We start from the raw sequence: 19,778 nt of genomic DNA, 5'->3' as shown, positions 1-19,778 counted from the left end.
TAATGCATTTAAAGATTACTTTACAGACTCTACAGATTACAGACTTACAGATTTACTTTACAGATTCCGATTCATGACGAAGCCCACCACACCACACAAGCCCACATTTCAGTTCCCTGCAACTATGGAGACTATTTTTTTTTTCAAGCGACAACCCCTACCAAGGTTTGTTCAGTTTTCCTCAAACTAAAAAAATCATGTAGCTGAGATGCTGATTCCCTCCAAATAAGACCTATCAAACATGTCATTTGTGACATTGCACCTGTGGTAGCTTATATCTATAACTTATGCATAACATCAGGTACTTTTCTGAAAAAATGAAAATCGCAAAAGTAATTGTGCTATGCAAGAAAGGTGACAAGCTCGATATAAAAAAATTAATGCCCGATATCTATTCTCCCGCAGTTTTCCAAAAGTCTTGAAGAAATCATTCTTAACCAATTAACATCTTTTGGCAAGGAACATAAACTAATGACAGACGCTCAATACGGTTTTCAACAAGGTAAAGCTCAATACGGTTTTCAACAAGGTAAAACAACAGAACTAGCACTTGTAGCACAGAAAGAATATATACTGCAAAACCTCAAAAATAAGTTACTTGTAATTGGTCTATTCATGGACTTCACAAAAGCGTTCGACTGCATAAATCATGACCTCCTAATAATTAAGCTTGAAAGATATGGCATCAGGGGCCTTCTTCTTCATGTACTGACATCCTACCTTAGAAATGGCAGCAATATGTGTCTACAAACACTAGCATATCATCTTACGACATATACAAAGAGGCGTCCCTCAGAGAAGTATCCTTAGTCCATTTCTATTTAACATCTACATGAACGACATAGTTCTTATCTACAGAGAAGCAATATTCATAAACTACGCAGATGATGCAAGTGTTTTTTTTTTATCAAACAACGCCTATACAGGCCTAATTGGTGCAGCGAACAATCTCTTAATCCATCTCTCAAAATGGAGCCAGGACAACTTTCTAAAAGTAAATTCCAATAAAACACAAGCAGTCATCTATAAAACAAGAGGTACGTGTACTCCATTGACCCACAAGATATTTTATAACAAGATATTTGACAAAGGTTGTTGATGCGGTAAAAGTACTTGATGTATACTTTACCGACACATTGCAATGGGACGCTCACGTGGATTTTATACTCCAGGAACTGGGCCGCATAACAGGTATACTACATCGAAATTGTTACCTTTTACTAACGTCAGCTAAATTTATCATTACCCGCCGCGGTTGCTCAGTGGCTATGGTGTTGGGCTGCTGAGCACGAGGTCGCGGGATCGAATCCCGGCCGCGGCGGCCGCATTTCGATGGGGGTAATGCGAAAATACCCGTGTACTTAAATTTAGGTGCACGTTAAAGAATCCCAGGTGGCCGAAATTTCAGGGGTCCTCCACTACGGCGTGCCTCATAACCAGTAAATGGTTTTGGCACGTAAAACCCCATAATTTAATTTTTAACTGATCATTTATAATGCACTGTTTGCCTCGCATGTAAATTACTGCCATCTTGTATGGGGCACAACATCAGCTTCCAGTCTCTCTAAAATACTACTGATCAAATGAATAAATAAATAAATACGCGTTATTACAAATGTGCCATACAACTCACACGCTGAAGGCCTTTTCACCTAGTATTAACATAACAAAAGGTCATCATCTCTACAAACAAACTCTCCTACCTACCTACTACTTTCAGGTAAAAGATAGAAGCAGCTTAATAACAAATATAACAAACTTAAAAGAGAATACACCAACATATGACAGGCGCAGCCATGAAAAATGGCTCATACTTCTTTCGAGAACAAATTACAGCTATCAGATGGTCGCAAACACCTTGCCACGGCTACTAAATTCTTATCTAGAAGCTGGCATTAACATCAGTGCCTTGACACCATCGGAGCTCATCTGACTGTCGAAAACTATAATTTAAATCACCATAGTACAGTGAAACCACGTGTATTCACAGTGAAAGACTTGTAATTACTCCTTTTAATCGATGTAACCCACTGTTATTTGTTTTTCATTTCTGAAAGTGTTCTTTGCCACCGGTCTGCCACTATGTAAAGGCGGCCAGGGACCACTCAAGCTGCAAATAAGCAGCTTTTGACTTGGCCCCCTCCATTTGCTTGTAAGCGGGCCCATATAAAATGAAATGAAATGAAAAAAAAAAGCCAGACTACTTTTAACTTGTCCCGTCACTGTGTTGGCAACAGGAATATAGCGAGTGTTTGAACGAACACTTTTAAAAATTTTAAAGGTTGCCTATGGCAGAAGCACAATTCCAGTTCATGAGCTGGTTTGCTGGAAGAGGAAGGCATTACTTGCGCGAAAAATTGAAATGCACAATCAACTAATTAAAAAAATTAAGTTTTTAACTAACTACCTTATCCAGGTACTTTTTTGCTTGAATGCCTAAAACGACGTTTTGATAAGAAAATAACTCGAACGCCAATGTATTTCTCCGTAAAGTACGGGAATTAATATTTGGAAACTGTCGTCATCCTGAGAATTCGTTCCAAGTGGACCCGCATAGGGAACTCCGCGGCTATAATTTATAAGTTGCAGTATGAGCCAATATGAGATACTTAGATTTAAAAACTCAATTAGTTAATTTTTGTTAATTTGTTGATTATGCATTTCAATCTTTTGTGCAAGTAGTGGCCGCCACTGTGAGTAGACTACCTCATGAACTAGAATTGTGCCTTTCCGTCACAGGCAACTTTTAAGAATTTTTGAAAGCGTTCGCTGAAACACCCTGTATAGTGCAAATACGCAGAAAACATGTTGCTTCACCGTGAAGTAACTGATGGCTTTTAACAAAAGCAGGATGTATAGAAAGGCAGCGAGGTTAACCGCAGTCAGTTCTGTTTGACTACCCTGCACTGGGGAAAGACGGTACGAGGATAAAAAGACAAAAAAAAAGAGCACGACAGAAATTAAGCTACCTATACTATACCGCGCGTTAGCAAGTGGCATCCTTCGAGCCTGTCATGTATGCCTGTAGACTTATGAATTGGAACAGCGCAAATATAGCTTTCTACGCGTAGTTTCTTTGGGAACACGCCCCCGTAACATTTTATTTTCATAATAATAGTGCGGTGGTGCCGAGAGGCAAGTGATGTGCACAGTTCCAGATAGACGATACAGTCGTGCACTGTAAGCCCCAACTGCACATAAAGGTATGGAAGGCAGAGCACAGATCGTCCTACGTAACCACAAATCATTTTGAGGATACGCACGCGGTTTCTTAGGCCTAACTCCACCCTTGTTTGACCCATATGCTGTCATTTTTCTTATTGTTATATTATTGAAGCGTTAAGAAGATTGAATAAGATTGAAGAAGAGTTATTGAAGAAGATCTAGTGAGTCCCCACTAGATCTTCTTTTTTTCATTATCTTAGCGGATCACTCCAAGCAGTGGGCTCAAGTTGTCACAGAAGTAAATGTAGAATGAAGTTTGCGTGAGGTGACAGAGAGAGTGTGCTTGCCAACAATGCACCAGCGGACGAAACTTAGCGGCGCAGTGTTCGTCATCAGTCAAAGTGTGACAGCAGCGTCAGACGCTGTTTCCTCACCCGAGTGTCAACAGTCGCTAAGTGCATAACTCCGTTGTGGAAACTAAGGCCGAACCGCAGTCTTTCCTGGAACTCCTCTAGCTGCGTCATCTCACAATGTCTCAACAACAGTCTTAGTCCTCCGTACCTTGTATGAACACGGTTTTCTGTGTCACTCTCACTTTTTTCTTAAAGCTCGACTTATGTTTTCAGGGTCTACAGCGACATAGGATAGAATTGGATATGATAGTTTCTTTTTCCAGAAGATAAAGAGATACAGAGTAGCGTACAGTGCATGGTCACTGAAATCAGCTAAAACACTTCTGCCAAGGAGTGAAGTTAAACACGGTTTGATGTCGCCTGACTAGACTTAATTCCTCCGCGGTGCATACAACCGACAACAGCACGCGGGTATTCTAATTAAATACATATCATACATTTGAATATATCTTTATTTCTAACAGATTGGGGGAGACAGGGAAGAAAAGCTGCAAGTGCAGCTTGAAAAAACACCCTGCCCCCTATGACCACAAGACATGGGCAGCGCGGTGCTGCCGCGTGTTTTTAACAATACAAAAATACACAGTTTTGCAAGAATGCATGAGAAGCACGAAGTGAAAAGGGAGTAGTTGCGCGTAGTGAAGTTACAAAACGTTTCATACATGACAGATGAAAAACACAGACACACACACACTTATGTGTATATATATATATATATATATATATATATATATATATATATATATATGTAAACTAAAGGTATACGCATACACGCCAAAATTTATTTAGTTTCAAATAACTTTCAATATATAAACATTTGATTTCACTATTTGTTATATGCAATAAAAGACGTACAGCGGACGTTTGTTATTGGAGAATAAGCGAAAACGACAACAACACAATGAGCTATTGTTCAAATAAGATAATTCTTTGTGGCATTTTGTTATATGTATGAATGTGTCTACAACTGTACAGGTATGCTGCTTCAACTAACTCTGGGTGTAACTTCAAGAGTTCTACAGTTTGGTAATGTAATGAGTGCATCCCATATGTAGTTGTAGTTGTCTGTATGTAACCAGCGTGTTTCAATTTATAACCACACTGTGGACGTCTTGAGATTTCCAGAAATGCTTTTTTCCTCTTTCTGTTCCCCTTTCCTCCATCCCCAGGGCGCTCGTCTGGTTGACCTCCCTGCCTTTCCTGTTCTTGCTCTCTCTTTCTCACTCTGAATTATCGTCGTTTGTTTCTAAATATCCATGTTGCAAGACGTTCACAGAATGCCTGGTATACAATCAGAATTTTGTTGCTTAGAACATAAGATTGGGTGTAAGGTTCTTATTCGGAATATTGTTTAAAGGCCTATTCTTCTTGGTAAGTTATTTATTGGGCTCGTTATGGTGTATAGTTGAATTGAGGTGCTCTTGAAGGTATACCCCAAGAACTTATGCCAACTACCTCGTTCGATTCTGTCACCTGGGTAAGCCAGCTTTGTGTTGATGTCAATTACTTTATTTTTAGCCCTAAATATTATATAGTTGGTCTTATCAACATTACGATTTAGCGAGTTCTCAGAAAGCCACGTGAATATTTCAGCAAGCCACGCGTTTGTCATGTATACTGCGAGATAAGCAACACCTGCGAGATAAGCAACATTAAAAACACATTAGTTTCATCTGCAAAGAGCACAATATCAGGTGTATTGGGTATCAGAAGGAGAGTATTGGTATAGATCAGAAAGAGAAGAGGGCCTAGTATTGACCCTTGTGGCTCTCCATGCTTCCGTTTTTTGATGCTGTATTTCCCAAGTTAACAAACTGCATGCGATTTTGTAAGTAGCTTTTATCTAGATCGAGTAAAATACCTCGAATTGCATACGCCTGTAATTTAACTAGTAGAATATCATGCTTTGTTGGATCAAATGTCTTCCGCAAATCAATAAATAGGCCAACCGTGTACTTCTTATTTTCGATTATGCTAATATTTTTACCTTTGATGCTTTCAAGAGCGTCTGCAACCGATTTGCCCACCCATATCTGTTAAGCGTTGCTTGCTAGAGCAACATCTATCGTAGTTTCTCTGTGAATAAACAAGCTTATGTGGACACTTGCTCGAGAGCGTCTAATCAATTCTGCTCAGCTAACTTGTAATCGGCTCACGGACGTATGTTTTCTGCCATTATTTTATTTATTTATTTATATATTTATATATTTATTTATTTATTTATTATACCCTCAAGGCCAAAGGTATTACAGAGGGGAGTGGGTAATATAGGTTACAAAGGGGAAGTACAACACAGTGAATTTTGTTAGAACATAATTTCAACAATCTCCAAAATATAGAAATGTTATTAGTGCATCACGAAATCGTGGATTTTCTTCAATGGCTGCAATCTCGGGAGGGAGGCGGTTTCATTCGACAGATGTCTGGGGAAGGTAGGACTGAAAACAAGCTTTAGTATTGCATTTTTTGGTGCCAACCTTGTGCCGATGATCAATGCGATGGGAGATGTATTCCGGTGGTGAAATAAATAGTGGTGTAGCGTGACGTGATGATATACCTTGTGGAATAGAGTGAGGTGACTGATTTACCGGTGAGATTTTAAAGGTGGGAGAGAAAGGTTAGTTTTCATAACTGTGATACTTGCGGCACGGTTGTAATTTGAAAAGATGAAGCGAACGCAGTTATTTTGTATAAGTTCGAGAGAAGATACAAGATCTTTATGACCAGGGTTCCATATAGATGACGCGTATTCAAGTTTCGGTCGTATCAGTTATTTATAAAGTAGGAGTTTTAAGGACGATGGAGCAGCAGAGAAGTTGCGACGTAAATACCCTAACATGCGATTAGCGTTATTGGCAACGTATTCAGTATGGGCATTCCATGTTAAGTTTCTTAGTATATGTACGCGTAGATATTTATATGATGCGACGGAATCAAGAGGAATGCCATTAAGACAATAAGAAGCGCAAGTGTTAGAGCAGCGAGAAACGCGCATAAACTTACATTTGTTAATATTTAATTCAATTTTCCTAGTTTTGCACCCGTTAGAGACCAAATTAAGATCGGTCTGGAGAGTATTAATGTGGTTGAGGTTAGGTATTTGTTGGAAAATTACACAGTCGTCAGTAAAAAGGTGGCTGGCAGAAGATAGGGTGGACGGAAGGTCATTAATATAAATTAAAGATAGAAGTGGTCCGAGGACGGATCCTTGGGGTACACCAGATAGCATGTTAGTAAGCGGTGAGGTTTTGCCATTAGTGAAAACAATTCTATCAAAATCAATTTCATCAAAAAAGCACCTGCCCAGACCACAGCGGAGCTAAAGCTAGCCTCAAAATTATATTTCTATAATTCCTTGCTTTCTCCATACTTTGCTTTGATCAAGCCGTTCAACTCTGACCTATCGAGGTTGCTCGCAGTAGCCCGTCGTCGTACGCTAGATAACGGCACTAACGACTGCTAACCAGGTTGGTTGGTTGACCTATATAGTTGGAATGCTGTTGTGAAAGAAGGCGCTAAAAGAAAATCGGGCAAGTGGAAATTGTCTTTCCTGAGTGAATATGCAGTCTGCTCACGCACAATTAGCACGGCTTGGCAAGGGTCTTGCTTCTGGTTCTGCGAAGGCATAAGTGGCATATGCAAGTTTGGCCTTGCCCACCGTGCAAGGCAATTAGAAGCCGGCTCCAGGTTACAGCGAACTTAATTGGCGCCATAACGGTGGCACTGTCACCAATGGCGGTTCTCATCAAGGTGAAAATAAGCTAGGCGAAGTATGCCATGTGTTTCTGTAAACGCTGTGCGACGCTGAGAGGTGCGTGTATTGGACACCGGTCAGTACTCTGACTTGGGCGAAGCATTAGGAAACACTTCTAAAGTGGTTGCTGGGCCAGTATACTCATGGCGTTCGGAGTACTAAGTGTGCGAAAGCACATAACGCATAAATGAAGAGGAAAGGGACGACTAAGTACGCTTGTGTCATCCCCTCGCACCTGTCCGTTTTCGGGCCCTTAGTTGTCCTTATAAGGCAGTCTCTATGAAAGTAATTCCTTACAAACATCTCCTAAATATAAAGTCATAAAAAATAACATTCAAAAATAACTCGGGGAATCAATAGCAAATGTCACTAAGGAGCATGGTCTCGCTAAGATAGCTAAGGTCCAAACCACTCACTCACTCACTCACTCACTCACTCACTCACTCACTCACTCACTCACTCACTCACTCACTCACTCACTCACTCACTCACTCACTCACTCACTCACTCACTCACTCACTCACTCACTCACTCACTCACTCACTCACTCACTCACTCACTCACTCACTCACTCACTCACTCACTCACTCACTCACTCACTCACTCACTCACTCACTCACATCACCAAGTGCGTCATGCTTACCATCGTGCCAGCGTTTGTCATCGGCAAGGTTTGCCTTCATCACTCTCGCGAATCTCTATCGGCCCTTTACAAGGTGCCAAATTGAAAAAAAAAAGATCCGCCTCCCTTTTACCTCGTGACAGTAGATGTACAGAGAAGCTGGTGCAGACGTTACACAAATACCGTCACCCCAAATGACGCTAGATGACGTTACACAAGCAATGCCACCACAAGCGACGTACGTCACACGCGCATGCACGTGTGTGGAAGTGGAACACACATCCTCATTCTTCTAGGCCAACCGTCAACAGCAAGTGCCTTATTAATCGAAATCATTTTATTGCTCATGAGGTGGAAAATCCGACGTTGTTGACGTTGGAATTACTATACGCGATGATCCACGTAGGGACAACTAAATACGCATTGAATTTTTTTGAACAAAATAATGTTTAAAAGAAAATTGAGTCAGGAAACTCGTAAAGTCTGACTTACACTCAAGATGCAGACGTGATAGCTTCGGATTGGTATTCGAAAATACGAGCAAACATAAACATGTTACGCGGGAACTGAACAAGAAAGCATAATTCTCTCAAACACAAACCCCTTTTCCAGTTGCCATTTTCTTGGGTGAGCACGCCGCTAAAATCCTGACCACCTAGAGACTAACAGCTTCGCTGTAAATCGTTCAGTTCTGGTTTAACGTACTTCAACAACGTTCCGGTCCGATTGCAGTTCGGAAAACAGGTTCGGCGCAGTGCTCGTTGGCCTCAGTCATAGATCGGCTAAATAAAGGGGACTCGCTCAAACGCACTTACAAAATATATATTTTGCTGAGGGCTCACGCGGACTCGAACTCACCAAAATTCTACTCAGCCGAACTCACTGCGACTTCGACTCAGGGGTTGGTTCGAGTCTGACTGAACGAACTCATAAGTGAATTTGCCGACGCATGGCTCTATGCATCTGCGCTGGTAGTCTGGATCGAGAACATCATGACGTCGCCCATAACGCGCACAGAAGAATGCAAGACGTCGAGACACAGTGTTCACCAAGAGCGCATCCAAGTCGAATAATTCCTATGAGAGTACTGAACGGTAGCTCACGTAGTCGAATGCAGAGTACTGGACCAGTTGGACAATCGTCCACTTTCAGAACTAAAAGCTTTAGGCCCATGCTCAGAAAGAACATCCGCGTTCAAGACTTTACTCGCGCTGTTAAGGTTCTTGCGGCCTATGGGGCTTCACGACAGACTCTAAGAATGCCGCCCCCTACCGCTCTGCAGTGTACGCGCTTTGTTCGTGCTTGTCTCCCTTTCTTTCTATCTCCCCCTTCCACTCTGTTTCATTATTTATCCCCCTTAACCCTTCCCCCTGCGCAGGGTAGCCAACCGGAACTACCTCTGGTTAACCTCCCTGCCTTTCTCTGCATTATTCTCTCTCTCTCTCTCTCTCTCTTAGTGGCAAGGCCATGCTCATCTTCGCGCAAAGCATTTCAATATATTGCCGGCCAAGTCCCATTCCAACGCCCTCGTATATGTTCCTGGCGGTACTGCGTGAAGAGGGCAGCTCTCTTGAGCTTGTTGCAACTGTGCGCCGAAGATGCTACGCTTTCATCTAGGCGGGCATAACAAATAAAAGACAGCAAGAACGCAAGCCGATAGCGTACACGCAACAGGCAGCACTTTCTACAGCAGCTGTTGTAGTGGTTGGCATCCGCTCTTCACGTGTGCTGATAACCTCCCTCGCCTTCTTCCCGGACTTCCTTTCCCTTTAAGATGGGATAAATAAAGTTGTCTCTCTCTCTCTCTCTCTCTCTCTCTCTCCAACTGCACAACGCGTTTTGCGTAAGCGCCCGCTGCCGCGCCCCGTACCCGTTACGACTCCCGCAAGTGTACACTACTCTCCCTCCTTGGAAAGCTTTATCTCGAGCTCTTATCGGCGCTGCCGGAGGCGGCCAAGGAAACACAAAGCAAGGTAATGAAACGGTGACACACGGAAAGAGACCGGTAACTTCTGTCCCTGGCATATGTGCAGGGGTTCGCGGAATAAGAAAGGGTGCGTGCGTGTGCTCGTCCGATTGGCCTTTCGCGTGGCTTGTTGAGCGGCGCCAGGCTGTCTCCGGACGGCGTTGGAGGGTTTGGGGGTGGGGGTGAGGTAGGTAAGGGAGAGGTGGGCCGGAAGGCATGCAGACCGCAGAGTAAACAAGAATTGTTTTGTCAGTAACTGCACTGGAGCACTCCCTGTTCAGGCAGACTCCTGTTACTTCATGGCGTGATCAAACAAAAAGGAAACGAAGCACGGGGCGCTTACCAGGTAGCGATTAAGCTATTGTACAGGCGCCCATGGATCTTTTAGCCAGGCAGTCCCCGTAAAGCGTGCTAAAGACTCTCTTCGAGCCATAATTTACTGGAATTTGGTCAGCAGGGAATACCTGCTTCATTTCTAACATGAGTTAAAGTGAGCCAGGCCGTAGCAAATGAAGGAAAGCTCTCAGCAAATATTCAGTGACCACTTTGCGTACTTATAACCATAATAGAAATGATGTGTGCCGGAATACGACCGCAGAATTTCTTTCCAGTGAGGTGATTAATTCTTTAAAAAATGTTTTAAAGCAAACGTAAGGTCTTTTAGACATCTGCAAGCATAAAATTGGAGAAAATTCCTAGCGAGAATGAGGCGCGAGGTATGCGTGAAAAACACGCGTTGTGAGAGCACCTCTGAAGTTCCGCTATTGGAGTAAAGCGAGAGCGCACCCTTCAGACTCGAGGCGGCCGCCCTTTCTGCAGAGCGGCGACAGACGAGACATGATAAAGCCACGTGCTCGGAACCTCTTGAAAAGTGAAACTTTCTTTGCTTCTTTCCCGAGGTTTGGCGTTCGTCGTCGTCTCCGCGCCTGCTATGTTTGCGCATATATATATGTTCGACTTGGACCACTGGCTATGCGCTGCTCGGTACGTGTCCATTCTTGCTGAATCCTCTAGGTCGGATGTGCTAAGGTGACACAAAAGGGCGATGAAGCCTTCAATGCGTTTAGATATGTCACGCATCTCTGTGCATATGTACAACTATCATCAACATAATTGCTCGACAAGCATCATGCATTGCCTTCGACCGCGTGACGCAGAGAGCTACAGGCGAGTACGCAGTGGACGTGTCATACTCCTACACGTCCGGAGTGGCATGCTATGCGTACCGACGGGTAAACCTTTCCGGGATGCATTAAACGGGCCTCCCTCTCTCTCTCTTTCTCTATTTGACACCATCAGCAACTGCTGCTGCCTAGCTACTTCAAACAATCTTCGCGTCATTTAGATGCCAAATATCCTTGTAGCCGCGTGTTTCCTTTCTTCTACGAGTTATTTGGGAAATTTCTTGTTTCTAGTGTATTGAATGGGGTATAAATTCGGAACGTTTGCCCCACCATTCAGTCCATTTCCACTCGTTAGCGCGTATGAGCAAACATTATTGAACATGCGATACATGTGATTCTTCACTTTTCGCAAGAGCTGAATACGCGTTTATCACACTTAGCTTAGATAAAGTACTGTAATTTCCGCACGAAGTGCCCCTTGACTTACTTTATGTAATGAGAACAGTTTTTTTTAGTTGAAATGAAAATAAAAGGAACTGATGTAGTCAAGTTATAATGGTGACGGCTACTCCTTTTGGCATAGCAAAAACAACAATATAAAAATATACGTAATAATAACATGAAAAGAAAACAATTTGTAGGGCCAAAAATCCACAGCACACAGTCCTATACAGCCACGAACATATGGATATGAAAGGCAAAGGCAAGTCGGAACCACTATGAGTTTGTGAACAAAGGCACAGGCGCGCACAGGCGGCCGTGGTGTAGACTGTGATCAACATGTATATGGATGAGAATGCACAGAAAACAAAAGACTATAACACGTAATATACAAGCGCTAATGATTACAAATAAGAGAAAAAATTTGTAGTTGTAGAAAGTTGTATATATAGTCGATAAATTAGTGTCTCGGTACTTTTAGAAATTTGTACATTCAACTGGTATTTGAGTTGACAGCGCTTGAACTATCTTGATGTGTAACCATAGAATGAATCAAGTAAGACCTCGAGCCCGCTTGGACCCTCTGGCTTACGCCGACATGAATATACTTAAGATGGGGTGCGCCCATTCTACAAGGTCACCGTCATGCAACGAAGCAGGAGAGGTCGGACACTTTCTTTGGTCACACTCATGCTATCACGCTGGACGCTAAACGTTTCTCCAGAGCCTACAGCAGAAAGACTTTGTGCGTGCGTGCTGGAAAGCATTGTATTTCCGAAAGAGCCCGCGTTAACCCTCAAGAAAGTGTTATGTCTTCGCCTTACTAAAGAGCCTTGGTTTGCTGATCGTCTGGTGATGCGCCTCAGTGACATTGCAAAATACGTGCAGCCTCAACCATTCTTATGTAACGTTCATTTTCTACCGCGTCATACATGATGATCGGTGCCAGAAGGAAAACCTCTCATAATGACAGCTGAACAAAGCAACGGAACTCGCATGACCGACAATGCAAACGCAGCAGCCATATGTACAAATAGCGACACAAAAAATCACGTGGAATCATGCACAAAAATGAAATTGGAGGCATGAATTGCGAATCGCGAACTATTATAGTAGGCCTATTACCACCATCACAACCATGGGGTACGACGAAAGTTACCGCTTCATAGACGCACCCACTAACCTGCTGTGAAGTACGCGGAGCTAGTGACGGAGCTGGCTGCGCTGCTCGCACCGTCAACCTCGGCATGGCTCATCAGGCTCACTGACCGCTCTCGCAAGAATCCCTCCGGTGGGCTCAGATTCACGCCCGTTCCGACGCCGGCGCTCTGCTGGTCGCTCCAGGAGACCCGGTGCTGTCGCCGGCGGCGACGGCCCGCCCGGTCCAGCGCGCTCGGCGGTAGCGAAAGCCTGTGGACGCTCGACGTCGAAGACATGGCCTACAGGTTTTGGTCCGCAAGTGCCGCTCCTGTCTTCTGCACACGACTAGCGGTCCTCGATTGTTAGTGCGCGCTGGAACGGGAAGCACCCAGTCACGCATGCAGGCGCTATGGTAGAGACGCGCAAAGGCAGTTAAATGCGCCTCCTCGGCTGACAGCACGATCTCTTCCCTAGGAATTACGAAACTGGGGCACTGGTTACGTAGAATCCATTCGAAACTTGTACTAGCCCACTGAGTGGTTATCTAGCACTGTGGCATCTCAACAGGTACCTGCTTTCTTTAGCGACAGTCAGGAACAATGCAACAGCGGAACTTCGATGCTTGACCAATGGGGTCGTATCCACGAGGGTGCTTCTTAGCCTTTGAGGCGTTCTTGCAAAGCTGGTTTTGCGCAAGCACGCACGGTGGTTTCTTGAACGTTCACTGCTTGATGTTGGTATGGATTCTGGGGCCACACTACAAGCACACGACGTTCTGAAGACTCAGCGGATGACGCAGCAGCAGGAATTTGATCCTTCTATCGGCGCGCAAGCCCCAGGACTGCGCACATTGAGTAACCAAAGGCTTGAAGAGAGGCCGCCTCGAGACGTCGGAGGAGCCAGAAGAGAGTGGAGAGGCGACAGGGCGGCCGGCAGCGTTAGTCCGCACGGCTGGAGAACCAGATACGAGTGGAGCGGGCGGCGATTATACTATGCGATCGATTGCAGCTGAGGTGTGCGAAGAAGGAAGATTGGAAGCATCGGTGGTCCGTGGGCGAAGAGATTGGAAGAACAATGCTATCAGCGTCCGTTCCCGTTTCTCCGCAGCGTTATCACGGAATTTGTCAAGCGGAGACTCCTTGAGTGAGGTGGCTCCCCCCCTCCTAGTCCTCTGCCCAGTGCAGGGACGATATCGACGAGCGCGCGTGCATATGGCAGTACTGTGGAAGATAGTTCGCGCCCGCAGATGCCTGAGGTCACCGTGGCAGTTGTCCAACGTCTACGCGCGACGTCATACGAGAATATACACGTTTCCTACATATGTGGCCGTGTGGTCGGCTGGAACAATGAACTCGACAATGCTTGTCGACCTCTTAGCGCTGTAGTTGCTTGTTAAGGCGCGATCGGTCGCTCTCCTTTGTCGCTGTTGCGAAGGGCTTAGCTCGCTGCGCGGAAGTGCCACCGAATGAGTCACAGTGAAAAGAGCAGGCCGGCCTTGCGACAACAGGGATTGCCCTCCTCTTCTTTCTCCTGCAAGCTTTCGAAGGCGGCCTGGCGTACGTGTAGATAGATAAATTCCTGTAGCACTTCACACTACAGTTGGCGACAACCTATGGTTACACTGGAAAATACACCACTATCCGACTATTCATGTTGTGTAGACGAAACAGCCAATTATGTTGGGCCATTTTCGTGACGTCACGGGGAAGCAAACTTCTTTCGATATCGGCGTATCTCGGGAGCTATATTTCGGAACGCGGTTGCACAGAAGGTAGGCACATTAAAGTTTTGTGGCTGGGGTATGCACTGACTCTTTAAGTTGTCAGCGTGCATGGTGTGTAAACCTACGTGTGGAACTTCTGTTCATAGCTGTTGTACATGTCTGGTAACTACGTTCACTTACAAAATTTTTTATATAAAGTCCATAGACAGTCTATAGACATTTGTATATGAAGTCTATAGATATTTCTTTAGACTAGTCTATAGACAGTCTATAAATTTATGGCCATACACTTTTTATAGACTAGTCTATAAAAAGTCTGATTCTATAGACTGTCTATACACTGTCTACAGACAGTCTATAGACTTATGGTCATACTTTTTATAGACTAGTCTATAAAAAGTCTGAGTCTATAGATTGTCTATAGACTGTCTATAAACTTATGGCCATACACTGTTTATAGACTAGTCTATAAGAAGTCTAAGTGCATAGATTGTCTATAGACGGTCTATAGACTTATGCCCATACACTTTTTATAGACTAGTCTATAAAAAGCCTGATTCTGTAGACTGTCTATACACTGCCTATAGACAGTCTATAGACTTATGGCCATACCTTTTATAGGCTAGTCTATAAAAAGTCCGAGTCCATAGACTGTCTATAGACTTATGGCCATACACTTTTTATGGACTAGTCTATAAAAAGTCTGAGTCTATAGTGTCTATGGATGAATTAAAATTCATGTTTATAGACAGTTATCTGCAGAATGTCTATGGACAAGTGTATAGGCTTACAGTTCTACTTTCGTAGGCTGAAGTCTATAGAATGTCTATAGATGACATTTGTCTGTAGACATCTTATACGCTTCAGTCTACAAAAGTAGAACTATATATACAGTTCTATTTTTGTAGACTGAAGTCAATGGAATGTCTATAGACAAATGTATATAGATAGTCTATAGACATTCTATAGACTTCAGTCTACCAAAACAGAACTTTACAATCCAATACACTTTTTTCTATGACATTCTGCAGACATTTGTCAACAAACATGGATTTTCATTAATCTATAGACACTTTATAGACACAGACATATTTTAGACAAGTCTACAAAGAGTGTATAAGGCCATAACGCCATAGCAGCTATCTACAAGTAAGTTTACATTTTTGTTTACATGCGGTAGCAAAAAGTTTTGAATGTATTTATGCATGTGCACCTGTTCCTTTTCATCTGCACTTATGCATTACCGTTAGTAGATTAATAATGCTCCTGAACAAGCTGTACTTTCATATATGTTGCATAAACAAAGAATTTATATAGTGCCTAATCATGCAGTGCAAAAAATAATACAAGTGCACCGGCAATGCATTAACCGTTTTTATTGCTAGATATAATAGATGAATTCCTTAAATTCATGTCTTATGCTATTATGGAAACAGATTAAATATTTACACTACTCCTTGGCAAGCATGGTCGCCAGGCTGGCCTGGACCTTTGTGTCATTAGTCCCTACGAGGCTGGGAAACAGTGTTAGTAGAGACACGTGTCCGGACCTGACGTTCACCAAGAATATAAACAGCGCGATTTGGAAGAATACCGAACAGCACCTGGGAAGCGATCACTTCATCCTCTCTCTGGAGATAAGCACAAACGTGTGCAAACGCAAAATAGGTGTCGCAAGAATTACGAACTGGGACAGGTGGAGACAGGCCCGGGCATCTACTGCAAACTCTATTACAAACCTAGAGGAATGGGTTAAGGGTGAGGTGCAAGCTTTGAAAGCCTTTACGAAAGAGGTCTGCACGACAGAAGATTGCCCAGCGGTCGATCCGCACCTTCTGCATTTATGGGAAGCAAGACACTCATTGACAAAGAGATGGCGAAGACAACGGCTTAACCGCAAACTCAGGAAAAAAATAGACGAGATAAACAAAAAGGCAGAATCCTACGCCATATCCTTGGCTAGACAGAACTGGAATACGCTCTGCGATGGTATTCAGGGGAAGCTAGGTGTGTCAAAGACTTGGAAGCTCCTGCGTGTCGTAATCGACCCCAGCAGCAGCAAGTCGGCCACTAAAGACAGGCTCACGAGATTGTACACACCATCCCGGGTACGGACACAGAGTTGATGGAAAAGCTCAAGACCAGGTATCTGTGCATGGACCCAGTCGTGGAACAACCGGAGTATTCTGGGCTGCCGAATGCGAAGCTGGACATCCCACTCACGAAGGAAGAGATCAAAGCAGAAATAGCGGCCATGAGACAAAATGCAGCTCCAGGTCCAGATAAAATAACAGCTAAGCTCTTATTTAACCTCAGCGATGACACCATCACCTCGCTGGTGGAATGCTTCAACGAGCAGCATAGGGCTACAGGAACGCTACCAATATCCTGGAAGACGGCCGAGGTTCGGTTCATTCCAAAGCCGAACAAACCCCTTAAACTGAATAATCTAAGACCGATATCGCTGACCTCGTGTTTGGGCAAGCTCATAGAGCGGGTCATCAACACGAGACTCAGTAGATACTTAGAAGAGAACAACCTCCTACCTAACACTCAATTCGGCTTTCGCCCTCACCTATCGACCCAGGACGCCCTCTTGTACCTGTACAAGGATCTCCTTGAGACACCCCCCAAGTCACAGACAAGGGCCATCCTGGCACTTGATTTGAAAGGAGCGTTTTACAACGTTCTGCATAAAAATATTCTTCAAAGCCTCGCCGACACCAACTGTGGCGCCAGAACCTACAACTATGTCAAAAACTTCTTATCAGCAAGGCAAGCCACTATAAACTTCGGTGGAATAAAATCTGATCCCATCACTCTAGGCCCGAGAGGAACTCCGCAAGGGGCGGTACTGTCACCCCTGTTGTTCAATTTGGCTATGAAAGATGTCCTACGCCTTCTCTCCGAAATCCCGGGTATCAAACTACACATTGTATGCGGATGATATCACTGTCTGGTGCAACTCGGGCAGTGACGCCGAGATCGAGGAGCGTCTTCAAGCAGCAGCAGACACGGTGGACCAGTACGCAAGGGAAAGAGGCGTCCCGTGTGCGCCGGAAAAGTCCGAGTTGCTCATCCTTAAGAACCCGAGGACACCCCTGGCGCAGAACATCACGGTGTATATAGACAACCACTCAGTACCGAAACCCACGGAGATCAAGATCCTAGGGCTGTATATCCCGCAGGGGCAACAGAACACCACCACTGTGAAGAAGCTTACAACATCCACCGAGCAAATCCTCCGGATGATGCATCGTATTAGAAATAAGCACCATGGCATGAAGGAAAGGGACGCCATCCGCTTAGTGCAGGCTTTCGTGATTTCTCGGATAATGTACGGGACGGCATTTCTTAACCTCTCCAAGTCGGAAATTGAAAAGTTGGAGACGCTGATCCGGAAGGCCTACAAGACGGCACTGGGGCTACCAAACTCCATGCCAACGGCAAAGCTCATGGCTCTAGGAGTACATAATACCCTGAAAGAGATGTGGGAAGCACAATGCCTCTCACAACTCAATAGGCTCGCACTCACAAAGCCAGGTAGAGATCTGCTCGAAAAGATCCATATTAATCTGCCCTATACGATAGACCAAAGGGAGGAGGTACCACGTGATGTGAGGAGACGCATCAACGTGTACCCCATTCCGCGGAACATGCATCCCGTATATAACATCGAAAGAAGAAAAGCAAGAGGGGAAGCCCTGCAGAAGAAATGGGACGAGCAACCTAACACCCTTTATGTGGACGCCGCAGGGCCAAAGAATGGAGTGATGACTATTGTGGTCTCAACGCCTTCAAGATCGATGGTGAATTGCGCCTCGATGAAAACTTCCAACCCCACTCACGCAGATGAAGCAGCTATTGCATTAGCTATAGCATCTAACCCCAACGCCGATGTGCTCACTGACTCCCAGAACGCCTGTCGCAACCTCAATAATGGATTAATTCACAGGTCAGGGTTGTCATTGCTGACTAAGCATCCACCCAGCCAAGCCTCAGTCATCTGGTTTCCCGGTCACCTGGAACTACCAGGAGGAAGCGAAGCCGCTCACAGGTATGCCCGAGCTCTTCTATACCGTGCGTCTCCCCCTGATGACCGTGAAGAGTGCTGGGACCTAACTGCTTTAGCAGTGTATGCTGACATTCTCGCACCATACAGAACAGCCAGGAAGGAGTACCCGACACCACATAAATCCCTCAATAAGTTGCAAGAGAACACTCTTAGGAGGCTACAAACTAATACATACCCACCACCAGCTAAGTTACACCAATGGTACCCTACACTATACTCCCCGCAATGCCCGCACTGTGGAGCGGTAGCTAACCTCTACCACATGGAGTGGGCTTGCCAGTTTAATCCCATAGTTGACCCCATCCCAAATCCCTCAAAAGAGCAGTGGGAGGCTATTCTGCTCAGCGATGATCCTGACCGTCAGCACTGGCTGGTGGGGAGGGCCAGCGCAGCAGCAGTAACCAGTGGGCTACCGGAATAGGCGGCCCACCCACGAGTTCTACGAATATCCTGTAAATAAAGAAGTTTTCAATCAATCCCAAAGGTGCTGCAGGTGTATGCTGCAAATAAGTAGATGCAGCAATATGAGGCAAAAATAACAAGTGTGTATTCTTTGTATGTTCATTAAGCAGCTTAATATATTTGCTCAAACCATCTAAGTCAATACTTAATGCCGTTTAACTATGACTAATGGCTGCTTTTCAATACAAATCAGTACCTTTATACAATGTTTTATTGCATGGTATGGTGAACAATTCAACAGTTACAACTGCTGCTCGTGCCAGCAACAGTATGTTGCCTTTTATGACAAGTTCATATATGATGCATTAATGTACTTATCCCAAATGGACTCTATATTTATTGCTGAAAGGTTACTCAGTTCGGCTGTCTGTACATTTTTGGGGGGCTGGTAGTTAAGTATGCCCGTGCAGAGGGATATTTTCAGAAGACGTGACTGGAATATTCACAGTATCATGCCTAAGATTGTAATTTGTATTGCTAAATACACACTTAAATGTCTTTCTCATACTTTTAAATGAATTAGTCATTGGCCATAACTTCAACAGAAGGCAGATGGGTTGATTGTATTGATATGGTCACTTAATTTCTTACAGGTAATGAGGCCTCTTGGGCATGCTAACAGGTTTCCAAGTTAGCACCCGAAATACCACACGAGCACTTTGTGTCATGGCACGACAGATATGCACCTCCTCGGAAACAGAACTGATAGTATAGTTCGAATGAATTCTATCACAATAAATTATTTAAGGCGCTTTAAAAGATGAAAATTTTTTCTAGGCTATCGAGGTTCAGGACGTTTAGTTAACGCAAAAAAAAAACATATTGAGTAAGAAATGACGTGTCAGTATGCTTCACTTTCTTTTTTTTCAATAAGTGGAACCAATTTCCCTCAA

General features: G+C 44.2%; 1 protein-coding gene and 1 long non-coding RNA gene across 3 annotated transcripts in view; one reads left to right on the top strand and one right to left on the bottom strand.

Annotated features, from left to right (window-relative positions):
- LOC139059264 (monocarboxylate transporter 14) overlaps positions 1-13,584 on the bottom strand; it is a 133,381-nt gene extending 119,797 nt beyond the window's left edge. For both annotated transcript variants that reach the window (XM_070537445.1, XM_070537446.1), the window contains exon 1: positions 12,669-13,584. In XM_070537445.1, coding sequence (XP_070393546.1) covers positions 12,669-12,921 — 253 coding nt within the window. In that variant the 5' untranslated portion in view covers positions 12,922-13,584. The remainder of the gene's footprint in view (positions 1-12,668) is intronic.
- Positions 1-19,778, top strand: part of LOC139059268 (uncharacterized) — a 380,230-nt gene that overhangs the window by 245,238 nt on the left and 115,214 nt on the right. The gene's annotated exons all lie outside the window — the stretch shown is intronic.

This window comes from Dermacentor albipictus, chromosome 4 (genome assembly GCF_038994185.2).
Source record: "Dermacentor albipictus isolate Rhodes 1998 colony chromosome 4, USDA_Dalb.pri_finalv2, whole genome shotgun sequence".
Taxonomy (NCBI): Eukaryota; Metazoa; Arthropoda; class Arachnida; order Ixodida; family Ixodidae; genus Dermacentor; species Dermacentor albipictus.
The sequence above is the reverse complement of the archived record's forward strand: the minus strand, read 5'-3'. Positions and strand labels throughout refer to the sequence as shown.